Below are 13,377 nucleotides of genomic sequence, written 5' to 3'. Positions count from 1 at the left end.
TTTTTTTAAAATACTTTATTCTTTTAGACTTAGACCCAGATTTTTTTTAGGGGGGTAATTAGATTTTTTAAATGGAGGTACTGGGGATTGAACCCAGGACCTCGTGCATGCTAAGCACACACTCTACCACTAAACTATACACCCTCCACCCCAGACCCAGATTTTTAAAAGCGACTATCACTCTTGTACATTCTTTCTTTAAATTGAAGTATCATTGCTGTACCACTCTTCTACATTTTTTAAAAGGAAAACACAAGTGAAATAAATTGTTCAAGGTCTTCCTAAAACTTCTGCACAATCAGGGTCCAGTGTCTCTGCATCATTCTGTCTTGAAATCGTTGCTGCCCATGCTTTTCCAAGAAGCCCCAGTTCCTCTGACATCAGTAATGTCAGTGGTGCAGCATTTCCCAAGAGTGTTCTGCTCTTCACGCTAGGATTTCCCTGTAAGCTGCAAATTCTGGTGACCATGTGACAGCAAGGACAGCTCCTGGTGCCCACCTCGCCAACAGAAGCTGTATTTTAGAGATATAATGAAAAAGAATGTGCATCTTAAGAGTTGCCAGAAAATAGCTTTTTTATAAAATTTTCTTCTGCTGAGGCACAGCACCAACGTGTCAACTCTGTTTCCATACACAACATGGCTCCAGGTATTAAACATAGACACAATAAATCTGCCTCTCTCCTGCCAACTGGAATACAAATGTGATGGTAGGAGCCTGAACAGCCATTCTGGACCCTGAGGCAGGATACTAATGTGGCAGAGCAGCAATACAGGAGTCCAGGTTCCTGAGAATCATGAAGCCATGATTCTAGGTGGCCTATCTCCAGATTCTATTTATGAAAGTGGGAAATACACACTTTTGTTAAATCTATTTTTTAAAATTTGAAGTATAGTTGTTTTACAATATTGTGTTAGTTTCAGCAAAGTGATTCTATATATATAGTGCTATACAGTAAATCCTTGTTGTTTATCTATTTTATATATAGTAGTGTGTATCTGTTAATCCTGTACTCCTAATTTATCCCTCCCCGCTCCTTCCCCTTTGGTAACAGTAAGTTTGTTTTCTATGTCTATGAGTCTGTTTCTATTTTGATGTTTAATCTATTATTATTTGAGGTTTTCTGTCACATACCGTTGAAGCTAATCTAAACTTGGGACATTTTTCTTGGAGACCCAGCCTACTGTGCTAAATGAACTCAAAGAAAAGTAAGAGGACGGGGCTTGTCTGAGGGAAACAGGGAACTGCTCGGGCTGATCCACAGCCTGCAGCCTCCCCTGTCCGGTCCCCGGGCAGCACGGTCCCCAAAGGCATTCTCTCTGCTCTTGTTCTCGCTTCAAGGAGTGAGCCAGCCCCCTCCAGCCCACCTCTTACAAGCTCACAGTGACTGTATCAGCACAGGTAACCATGACCCACAATCAAAAGTTAGAAAGCTCAGTTTGGCACTTTCTGCCACAAATTCTCGTTTCCTTAACATGGGTGCCTCAGTTCAGTCCTGTATCTTTGCCTCATTTGGCAAATGTTCCAGAAACAAAGATACATATGTCCTGGATCTTTGTGCAGGAATCAAAGAGGAAAGCCAAGGCAACCACCTCCTCCAGCTCAGAGGTCTGCAACATGGTCTGCAGGAAGGAGAGAGCCCGAAGGAGCAGCTTTCTTACTGGGCACTTTTCTCATGGAAAGCCCCCTTCTCTGAACTGCCTCATGTATTTGTGTTTTGAGGAGCAACACTTACTTGGCAGAGACGCCTCCACTCCAAGCAACTCTCAGAGTCTTCCCACCTCACATTCAATATCTGCAGGAGGGGGGCCCCTGAGTTGGGGCTGCTCAACCCCAGGCCATTTCTTCCCATAACAGCACCTGCTGATGGAAATGTCACCCCTCCCCCATTCTCAGTCCATGTGGTTCAGGCAGGGATGACCACACCCCCAGGGGTGGCCAAGTGGCCCAAGCCTAAGTCCTTCCTTCACTCACTCATTCATTCATTCACTAGACATTGACTGAGTGTCTGCTATGTGCCAGGTACTGTTCTAGGAACCAGAGATAAAAGACTGACCATTATAGACAAAAAGTCTAACCCTTGTGTAACTTTCAGGTGAGGGGGCTTGGAGGCAAACAACAGAGAAGAGTGAGGGTGATTTGGGTTTTGTCCTGAGCCACTGGAGGGAGTTACCATTTACGAGTTGGAAGACGTTGGGAAGAAGAGGCTGGGGGAAGCCCAGGCAGTTGATTTAGACCTGAGCCGGGTGGGGCTACAAATGGCAGGTGGTTATAAGAGTCTGCACTTCAGGGGAGAGGCTGGTGCTGGAGATGTCACCACAGAGATGGTGTCTGGAACTTGCTAGATTAGATGAGGTCAGCTAGGGAGTGAGTGGCACAGAGAAGAGGTCCCAGGGTGAGCCCCAGAAAAAGGAGATGAGAAAAAAGCAGCGAAGCACAGAGTGAGCAGGAGCAGCCAGTGAGGGAGGAGGGGGTGCGGAGACCAAGTGGACACAGCACATGGCTTGGCCTCAGAGAGAGTTCAGGGAGGGGCACCGGCTCTAATCAGGACCAAGCCTTTGCCGGAATCCCTGGGGAAGAGAATCTCTTTGCTGCGGTTATTAGGAGGATGGTCTGTGAGTCAGCAGCCATCTTGCCATCACGAGGAAGATGCATACTTGGAACCAAACCAACCCAAAGAGCAGAATCGATAGGAATGGGGGAGAGAGACGCAGTGCCTGATGGTCTCATGTGGCCCTAGGCCCACCGTGCTGCACAGACACCCTAGATTCCCCTCTTTGTGTCAGTCTAAGTTGTTTCCATTACTTGCAAACAAGACACCTAACAGAACACCTAAGGTCTTTTCTCCTGTGCAGTCCAGAGGGGCCAAGCGAAGGCCAGTACCCCACCTGTCTGTCTGGAGGTCACATATGGGCAGCCAGGCCCAGGTGTGGGGTCAGAGGGCTCGTGGGCTCGGAGGCAGGACTTCCCACCCACTTAAATGACAACCCCACAGTCTACACTAGCAGTCCAGGGCTTTCCAGTGCAGGCAATTCCAAAGCTGTGATGGTAAAAAGGAGCCCCAGAACATCCGGGGGCCACTTTGGATTGCAAGGGACCTCCAGACTACCCCTGACCACTGTCCCTCTCTGCCCCGTCCCAGTATGCTGGGTTCACAGGGAATACCATGGAGCTGGCAAAGGCTTTGGAAACCTTGGGCTCAGGGCTCTCATTTGATGGATGAGGAACCGGCCTGTACTTAGGAGGGACAGGACAGTATTCTCACCCACCGAGGACTAGAGCATCACCAGGCACACAGCATCTGTCCTGCCACCCCATCCCCCTACATGTGAACTGAAAAAAAACAGCTTGGTCCTCAAAGCTATTGGTTATGGGGCTTAAGATTTGTGGTCATTCTGGTTGAAGGATACCTTCCATCTGTGGTCTGGAGTTTAAAGCACCTAAGGATTAAGAAAAGCAGAAGGGCGTGCCTCAAGAGATTTCCTGTCGTGACCCGGAGACCAGGTGTGTGTTAGGTACACAGAAGCTCACACCCTGTCAGTGCTTGGGTGATGCCCTTCTGCTTACAAAGCAGTGTCCTGGTCTCTCCCAGCTGATCCTCAAGACTACTCTGTGGGCTTAGCCTGGCTCAGCCTGCAGCCCGATCAGAACCAGGTTTCCAGACCCCAACCCTATGGCCTGTCTACTAGCCCGTGGTGCCAGCCTCTGCTGAGGCTGAGGCACCAGGCCTGATCTGCCCACACCCCCACATTGGATTCCTGGTGCTGCTATAATGAATCACCAGAACCTTGATGCCTTCAAATAAGACATATTCATTGTCTTATATTTCTGGAGGTCAGATGTCCAAAATCAGTGACCCAGAGCGGCAATCAAGGTGTTGGCAGGACCACTCTCCCTCTGGAGGTGCTGGGGGAGAATCTGTTCTCCTGCCTTTTCCAGCTTCTAGAGCTGCGTACCTTGAATTCCTTGACTCATGGCCCCTTCCTCCATCTCCGAGGCCAGCAGCGGAAGCAAGTGAAGTGTCTTGCTACAGACATCACGTCACCTTCTTCTGCGGTCTGTGGTCGCATCTCCCTCCGCCTCCCCTTTCTAGGGATACACGTGATTGCATTTAGGGCTCCCCTGGCTAATCCACAATAATCCCCCCACCTCAAGATCCTTAACTGAAAGACCACTGCAAAGTCTCTTTTGTCATATGAGGTAACGTTCACAGGTTCTAGGAATTAGGATCTAAGTATGTTTGGGGACCATGGTTCAGCCTTGAGTGCATGTACACACACGCACCACAGCCTTGCGGCCCCATCTTTGTGTTATTCATTTTGCCTAAAGCGACTTCCTCCTCCCTGTACTCATGGAAAGCCAGCTTCAATATCCACCGTGAATGACTCTTCTTCCCTACAGTTTTCCAAGAACACACCTGGACTTCGGCTCTCCTTCAGAATTCCTGCAGGACTGGTTCCATCAGAACCCCAGGCTTAGCACTTTCCTCTGTGCATTTGTTAATTTTTTGTTTTTAAAAATAGAATTTGAATTTCATGCAATACACATTCACTGAGAAAATTCAGAAAAACAGAAGAGCAAAAAGAAGTAATAAATCACATACAATCCTAGTAACCAGAGGAAACCACTGTTAACATTTTTGCTTAGATCCTTTCATTTTCAGTGCTGATTTATTCACTGATAAAGAGTTTGTTTGTTTGTTTGTTTTAACAAAAAGCACTGTTTTGAAACATCTTTTGGACTCAGGAGCCAGATATCCTGGTTCAAATTTCAGCCAGCCACTTGCCATCTGTGTGACTTTAAGCAAGTTCCTTTACCTCTCTGTGCTTTGGTTTCCTTATCTGTTAAAAGGAGGAAATAATAGCCCATACCTCATAGGCTTGTTATGATGATGAGTTAATGTATAAAAAGTGCTTAGGACTGTGCCCGGCAGACGACAAATGCCATGTGTGAGCTGTCATCACGTTATTACATGTATATAAGGAGACATCTGTTCAGGTGGCTAAGTCACTTTTGACAGCATAATTCACAGCTGCCTGGGGTCCCCTGGTATAAATGCACTCCTGTTTATTTAACCTCCTCTACTGTTAGGCAGTTAGGTTGTTTCCAGTTTTTATTTTTTCTTCTATAAACAACTATGGGATAACATCGTCGAGCAAACACCTCTGAACACATCTTTATTTGTTCCTAAAAATTCAACTGCTGAGTCACAGATTATACGTATTTTTAAGGTTTTGGTACATCATTGCCAACTCACCCTTCATAGAAGTTGTACCAGTGGAACAGCGTGCCCGTCTCCCCACTCCCCCTCGACAGACCCTGCCTCCGGACTCACCTAGGTGGCCCTCACACCTATCCCCCAGCACCCCAGTGAAGCAGTGACATTTACTATAATGGACAAACTGGAAATGAGGATTCAGGGTCTTATTTTCTGCCTCCTGGGATAAATCTATGCCTGTTTCCTCCACATATAAAATATATGGGTCAACACACCTGTCAACAATCAAACACTATGCAAATATATATTCCATGCATCAAAATGATACCAAAAATCCAGGTTAAACTGGCCAAAGTTTTGCTTTTTAATCACACATCAAGTATATTTTTAAAAATTTCCAACGTCCAATACCGAGGCTCCCAAGGGACCATTTCAGAGCCGCAAATCTGCCATTTTAGAGCTCTGACTCCGAACCACCTGGGAGACATACCGTGGGAGTACAAATGCACAAAAGCCATCACCTTCCCACTTGCAAACAGACGAATGTCCCACTTTTCCCCGTCACACTGAGAAATAAAAAAGCACCCAGCGACAAAGGCACAGAGAGCCCACCCTGTGAGGACGGCCGTGAGCCTGCGAGCGGGCCGGGCCGTGTCCTGGGCGCCTTCTCATCAGGCGAATGAGGTGGGGCCTTTATTCCCACTTTACTGATGAGCAGACTGAAGCTCAGAGAAGTTAAGAATTTGCTCAGGAGCTGAGAAGCAGAGAGGAGACCCTGAAATTCTCATCCTCTGACTTCTAAATCCCTGCCCTCCCTGCCCCGGAAGGACTCTGAGAAAGTCTGGAAACTAAGTGCCGGCCATTTAAGCACTGGTCACCCGAGAAGCCTCCCGGAAAGGCCCCTTCTCTCTGGAACACAAAGACATGCTTGGGTTGCGCATGACAACCCACAGGCATCCTTCCAGCCCCGAGGGGAAGGCCAGGGCGAGAGGTGCCTGGCTTCCCCCACCTGGTGTCAGAGCTGTGGATGTCCAGCCCGCAGGGCCCAACCCAGATGGCAGGCCCCACCTTGTCCCACAGGACAGGAACCTGAGGCCCAAGCAGGGTCCCCCAGGGCACGTCTCAGGGAGATCTGGATTGTGTGGAGAACCCCGAGGAGGAACTGGAACTTTCTGGAGGAAGGGAACCCGGTGACTAGAGCAGAGTGGGGAGGGGAGGAGATCCCAGGACACTGAGGAGGCAGCTAGGGAACTACAGCCCTACAACTGCCATTTGCTGCCTGCCTGCCAGGTGCCACACTCAAAATTTTACATACAGCCTCACAACCAGGTAGGAACCATGATGAGCCCATTTCTCAGATGAGGAAAGTGAAGTGTAGGGCAGCTTAGAGACCGGCCCGAAGCCAGGCAGTTAGAAACACGGGACGGCTTGGGGCTTGGATTTGAAATCCAGCTCCACCTCTTCTCAGCTGTATAACGTGAGGCGGTGAGTGACCTCACTGGTAAAACGGGTGTCATAATCAAAGGCAGATTGTGAAAACTATAAACGGTTACAGAAATATGAGTTTAACAAAATGGCTCAGTGAAATAACTTCCTAACACTGATGTGGGGCAGGGAGACCTCTAAGAAATTATCTTGAGGACATAGCTGATGTGTGGGCTGTGTGAGCCTGGACTCAGTCAACAATCATTGAGTACTTGCTGTATGCTGCCACAATAAGTTGTCCCCCACCCTGTGACCTGCTCGTCATCCAACGGAGGAGACAGGTCAAAATGTCACAGATGCATGTGACAGGGATAAAGTGGGTCAGGACAGATCCAAACTTCCTAGTGGCCAACCAGACGGGGCAGGTGGAGTCCTCCATCACAGGGTCAGGCGAGACCAAGGAACCTGAGGGGAGACAAAGCCCATGAAGTGCCCACCAGGCCCAGGCCCCATCCCGGTGTGTGACCTGTGCTATCTCAGTGAGCCTTATGCCCACTCTCAGAGGAAGGGGTCAACCATTCCACAAGAAAACTGAAGTCAGGAAAGTTAAGCAGCCTGTCTGAAACCACACAGCGGGCCAGCAGTGGGGTTGGGATTTAAACTGAGAGGTACAAGGAAGAGGGTGGGAGGTAATTGGAGAAAGAGTAAAGGCTACAAGGCCCCTGAGGGATGTCTCCCAGAGCCTGGAGAGATGCAGCGGGAGCCCGTGACCCAAGACAGTGACAAGGGAGTCCTGTTCCTGCCTGGCCAGGCGCTTAGTGAGTCTGCCAGGATTAGATTAGCCTGATGAGGGAGGAGGGGCCCTGACCACTGTACCCAGAAGATGAGGGTCTGCTGTATTGGGACCCCAAAGCCTGGACTCCTGCTGGAGCCCTCACTTGTATCTCCCATGAACATTCTTCTTCTAGGGCCTTCTGGTGTTGGAGGAGGAGAGGGGGAAGGATCCAGGAGTTCCATCATGCATCCAGGGCTTTAAAAATCCATGAAGTGGTACAAACGTTCCCTCTGGGGATTAACAAATTCAGCTGTTCTGCCCCCACCTCCACCCCTCAGTTCCCTTTGAAGTCAGGTGGACCAGCCTACCTCAGTTTAGTGCTACAAGTAAGAGCTGGCAAGGGACTGGAGGGGGTGCCAGCCGCGTGGCTAACTGGGCTCAGACCTGGCACTTCTGAGTACCTGGCCAGCGTTTCCAGTGCTCCAGGAACAGCCTCCACCTTCCCTTCTCTCTGAGCCTGGCATGAACCAAGGAGTGGCCACTGTTACCTTAAGGGTACTCACAGCCAGAAACTTCACCCAACCCCACCACCCACCCCATCCCACGCACACCAGGCCCTCCAGCTTCTGCTTCACATCACTCCCAATTCAAGCCTCTCTCACATCCCAGGGCCTCTGCATCAGAATCTAATCTGGTTCCCACTTTCCTGGCCACTTAGCTTCTACTCCCAGCAAGTAACTTTTCCTCCTGGGGAGAGGCGCTCAGATTGTCACAGGGAGCAGGAAATAAGAGGCCCACGGCTAAGGTCCTTTTGGGAGCGCAGGGAGCTCCTTTCTTGGGGGACGCAGCCACACTGAAGGTCAGGGGCTCTGGGCTCCCTTTCCCATTTGGGGGCCTGCCGAGAGCTTGGCCAGAGACTCCAGGGGGCCGCTCCTCTGACCTTCGCTCAAGCCGAAAACGCCCTACTACCCCGGGCACCGAGCCCTGGGAACTCAGAAAGCAAAGCCGGACAGGGCACCGCCCCAAGTCCTCTGCCGGGGCCGGGCTCCGCACAGGAACCTGCAGCGCACAAGCTAGTAATTAGTGGTATCTGCACCCCCCCCTCCTGCTCGAACCCGAGCCACCCCAAATCTCGGGCCACCCGCCACCGCGCCCGGCTCCCTCTCTAACTCGGAAAGTAGCCGGCGGCGAGGGCAGCGCCTAGGGGCGGCGGCGGGGAAGGGCGGCGGTACCTGTCAGCAGCTCGATCTTGTGTCCCAGCACCTTCATCTCGGCACCCGGCGCTGCCCAGCTCAGGGCTGCGGCGTCGAGGGAATGCACACCGCCCAGCCGGGGAGAGGAGCGCGGGAGGCGAGGAGGGAAGCAGCAGGAGATCGAGGAGCGAAGCAGGAGGAGCAGCCGGGAGCCGGCAGAGCTCTCGCCGCCTCCCCCCACCACCACGCCGCGCTCCCCCCTCCAAACTGGTTTAAAAAAATCCACCAATTGCACCACCGCGCACCCCTAAAAGACGCCCGCCGCCACCTGGTCGGGGTGAACTCCGGGAGGCGGAGGGAGCGCGCCGGGTGGGTGCGGGTGACACTCCGGAAGGCGGCGGGAGGGGGCCCCTGCGCCCGCCGCCCGAACAAAGAGGCCTGGCCGCCCCTGGTATCGCGATCTGGGAGGCGCTGGCGGCCGCTGGGCCGTGGCCCTGGGGGTCCCCGCGTCTGGCCAGGAGGGCGGGGTGAAGTCCGGGAGGGATGGAGTGGCGAGGGGGTTCCGCCCTCGTAGGCCAAGTGTGGCCTGGGCGACAGGGCAGCCGGCTCCGGGGTCTGGGGTCGCGCGCGGGGGCTGCGCCGGGGCGAGGGGCTGGCTGTGGCCGCAGTAGCCGGAGGATAAGGAGAGATGGCCTTGGGGCGCCACCGACTCACCGAGGTGATGCGAGAGAGACAGACGCGCAGGCGGGGAGACAGGCCTCGGCGCCGCCGCCACCAACGCACGGGTGCAGGTGCGGGCTGCCGAGGGCCCTCCTTAGAGCCACCGCTGCCGGGGACCGGGGCCGGGCCTGGGGCGGTGCGCCGCGGGGGGCGTGCCCACGTGGGCGCCGGGGGCGTGGGCGCTCAGCCCTGAGCCTGGGCAGGGCCTTGGGGCTGGACCCCGGAGGCTGTCCCAGGCGCTTGGCTTCCGCCTCCCGCCACGTCTGGAGCGCCGGGTGGGTGGGCGAGCGGGAAGCCGCGACACCCGAGCTCCTCACCTCCTGCAGGCGCCTGGAGGAAGGGTCCCCGCCGCTTAGAGAGCGCCGGGTGCAGTGGGAGGCCCCGCCCGCCCCTCCAGTCCCCTAGTAGCCGCGCGGCGTCGGGCTCCCGCCGGAGGGGGCGGCCTCTGCCCCAGTCTTTTTTCGATTCCCCGGGAGAACCCCAGCCCGGAGGAGAGAGCACCCCACTCCGCCGCTCCTGTCGCCGGCTGGGAACCGTTGGGGAAAAGCGTTGGGGGGTCAGGAAGAGCCAGGTGCTCAGGGGGGCTTGGGGTGTCGTCCCCCGTTTTCGGAACCCGAGGGTTTCTTTGGGGAACTCATGCGGGAGTGACTCCAGGCAAAAGTGTTCTGGGCCCTCAGGGTCGCCCCGACAGTATGTGTGGCGAGGTCTCTGCTCCCGCCTGTTCACCCTCCATTGAGCGAGCAGGAAAGGGAACTGGGGACCCCTGTCGTCCTCAGACTCACTCTGGTCAGGCCCAGTGAGTGTGCCCGCACCTGTCATCCCAAAAGAGGGAGCGCCAAAGTCCCTGGGTGGAGTCCTACTGTAGGGAGAATGGAAATGAAAAAATTTACTTGGGCTAGACAGCTCAAGAGGAGGGCTCCTGGAGACCGGGGTTCTGTTCAGGCTCTGCTTCTGACCTTGGGCGGGGCTTTGCCCCTCTGGAGTCCAGCCTTTTCCCAGCAGTGACTGTGTTGGACTAGGTCATCTAGGAGGTCCGGGATGGTGGGCTGAGAGGTTAATAGAATCCTGCAACGCCTTTCCCCCCTTCACTGGACCTTTATCTGGGCTGGTTTGTAGTGAGTCCCAGCTTTCTCTCAGCCCAGGCCTCCCTGGAAGCTACTATGACCTTGAACTAATTGACTCACCAATGTTTAGGAAGCTGGTATGTTTTGGTGGCCCTCAGATGGGGTGCACACTCCTACTTTGTGTACAGTATTTAAACTGCACAAGACGCGGCAAGCTTGGGTTCTTACCACTCTGGGGCTCACTTTGGGGAAATCCTTGCCTCTCAATTTCCTCCTTTGTAAAGGGGATTATAGGGGGAAGTCAGTGGTGACAGAGTAAACCTCTATGTCGAAAACATCCAGGAAAACACTGATTCTATTAGATACAAGTCTGGAGCCAGTTCTTAAGAGCTGGTTCTACAATTTCCTGGCTGTGTGACATCCAGCAAGTTACTTATCCTCTCTGAGCCGTCATACTCTGTAAAACTGGGATGATGCTGACCTGAGGGTTCCTGTAAGAATTAAGTGATGGCATAAAATGTTTAGTATAGTGCCAGACACACAGTTGAAGTGCTCAATAAACAATCCCTATGGTTATTGATAAAATTTTTACTATTGCATTTAAGTTTCTTTTAGGGTTTTCTGAATTCTACCCTTTCCAATAATTTCAGATCTAGCCATTGAACAAAACTGATTGTTGATGGTCTAGTGACCTAACTGTGAAGCCTAGCCTGTTCTGAATTCCTTGGAGGAATACAGGCCCCGGGAGGATGTAAAAGGCTGCCTAATAGGAGCTTTTGACACTGTGACGCATCTATCTGTGTGCAGCATTCTGCCATAGGCAAACCCACCTGGCTCAGATAATTCATGAACCCCAAGTGGGCTTTCAGGGGGGTCCAGTTGAGGATTTGAACCCCTAAAAAAGTAGACTCAATAGACGAAGCAATGTGATTATAAGAACACTGCCCTCCCAGGGGGCTACTACATCAAGCAAAGATGCTTAGGGGATAGGAAGGGAGAGGAGCCCAGGCCCCTTCTGGAGGAGGCAGTCACATGGGGCAGAGGAGTCTCAGCTGAGTCAGCGGAAGGACAAGCTCTCAGTCTCTTCTGCTCTGGGGCTTTTCTTCTTCCCTGCGAGGGAGGCATGGTGTCGGGGAGCGGGCACGGTGACCGGGTTTTTAACAGAGGAAAGCACAGCATGGCAGATGGCCAAGCTGCTGGCTGGGACAGGGGCCTCTAAGACATGTCCCTCAAGTCTTCTTCCTCATTACCTGAAAGATGCTTTGAAAGCTGCTGCCCTCTCTGGACTTCCCTCTTACCATTTGTAAACTGGGGCAGAGACTGGCCTGTACCACAGCTGGAGATGAGACCCAGCCTATTTGAAGATCTCTCTCTGAGCCTTCATTTTCCCATCTGGAAACTCAGGCTAACGTGTCAGTCTGGGTGACTGCAGGAAATAGAAAGCTACTCTGTCTGGTTTAAGCAGAAAAGGGCTTTGTTAAAAGGAAGGTGGGCAGCCCTCAGGATCTCGGGAAGCAGTCTTAACCCTGCAGCATTAGTCTGGTATCAAAACCACTACTGCCACCACTCCTGGGCACAGATGCTGCAGCCAGTGCTGCCCCTGGGCAGAGATACAGGATGCTGGCATCAGGACCACGGCTGCCTCTGAAGCCAGAGGTGCTTCTGTCGCTGCTGCCACATTGTCACCAGAATGGATTTGGCGTGGTCTTGGTTTGCTCATGTCACCAGTTTCTAATTCACAATCAAGAATGGATGTCTGATTGGAGGTGCCCACATCAGGCACTCTGTCAAAGCTGCAAGGGAGGCTGGGAAAAGATGTTTTCAGTTCCTCTAGTGGGAGGTGGATCTGCCTCGTAGAAAGGCGTGTCAGATGCTGGTGGCCAAACAGAGACTAGTGCCCACTTCAGATAACAACGGACTTGTGAAACTGCTATGAGATGATGCCCAGGAGCACTTAACTCGGAGCCTGGGATGGAGGGAACACACCATCCAGGTCACTGAGATTCATATCACATTGCAGATCTACAGTGTCAATGGTGATGCTCCTACATCCTTTAGTCTTTGATTTTTCAGCAGGTGAAAGACAAAAGGACCTTGAGAACAGTATGGCTTGCTGCCCTCCCAGATGCAGAGGCTGCTTCAGTCCCGTTGCCAGGAGGACAGGTGACTGGGTTTTTCCATTGTGGTGATGAATTGGGCTGAGTCACTATCCCTCTCCAGTCCCCGCGTGACCATGACTGGGAGCGAGTGAAAAGAACCAGCAGGTGGGGTCAGGGGTGCAGAGGAGCTGGGGGCCATGGAAGCTTCCTCTCTCAGCAGGGGGAGGGTGAGCAGGAACTGTCCCCCTGACACTCCCCACTCATTAATCATGAGTCAAATGGCCTCAGGGAGAGAAGGGAGGATTCTTTCTCTTCTTTTATAGGCTTAGTTGAGTGCCTTTTCAGTGCCAAGCCCTGTGCTGAGTGCATTGGAGAAGCCAGAGCAGACCAGGCATTGACCTTGCTTTTCACGTTTGTGCACTGATGGAAGAAACCACCTCAGAGTCCCATGATCTGGGTACTGGGCAGACTCTAAGATGTATAACTGACCCCACTCAGTACAGTGGGGACTTGGAGGGGTCAGCAAGGGCTTCATGAAGGAGGATGCATCTGAGCTAGCAGAGAGGTAGAAGGTCAGCAGATGGAGATAGAAAAGGGGGTGATTGGTGGGAGGGTGTAGCTCAAGTGGTAGAGCAGGTGCTTAGCATACAAAAGGTCCAGGGTTCAATCCCCAGTACCTCCTCTAAAATAAATAAGTAAACATAACTACCTCCCCCCACCAATAAAAATAAATAAATAAAAACATATAAAAGAAAATTTAAAAAAAAAGAAAAGGGGGTGATTAGGGGAGAGCAGCATCCATCCATACTACATTGGTCAGCCAGGCCCTGTGCTAGGCTTAGGGAGGCACAGAGCTGAGCATGCTGTAGCCACCACCCTCCCAC

At 52.5% G+C, this 13,377-nt stretch overlaps 1 protein-coding gene across 4 annotated transcripts in view; it reads right to left on the bottom strand.

Annotated features, from left to right (window-relative positions):
* The window catches only part of NDRG4 (NDRG family member 4), a 39,043-nt gene extending 29,382 nt beyond the window's left edge, over nt 1–9,661 (bottom strand). Inside the window, exon 1 of one of the 4 annotated variants that reach the window (XM_072967475.1) lies at nt 9,325–9,661. Coding sequence is in view for 3 of the 4 variants with exons in the window: in XM_015248081.3 (XP_015103567.2) it covers nt 8,650–8,686 (37 nt within the window). In the remaining variant the exon portion in view is untranslated. Of the gene's footprint in view, nt 1–3,955; nt 3,979–8,649; nt 9,108–9,324 lie in introns of those variants that run through there. The other 3 variants (XM_015248081.3, XM_072967474.1, XM_072967473.1) reach the window with 3 other exon arrangements.
* Nucleotides 9,662–13,377: the final 3,716 nt, after the last annotated feature.

Source organism: Vicugna pacos, chromosome 9 (assembly GCF_048564905.1).
Source record: "Vicugna pacos chromosome 9, VicPac4, whole genome shotgun sequence".
NCBI classification, from domain to species: Eukaryota; Metazoa; Chordata; class Mammalia; order Artiodactyla; family Camelidae; genus Vicugna; species Vicugna pacos.
Note: the sequence above shows the minus strand (reverse complement) of the source record. Positions and strands in the feature narration are given on the sequence as shown.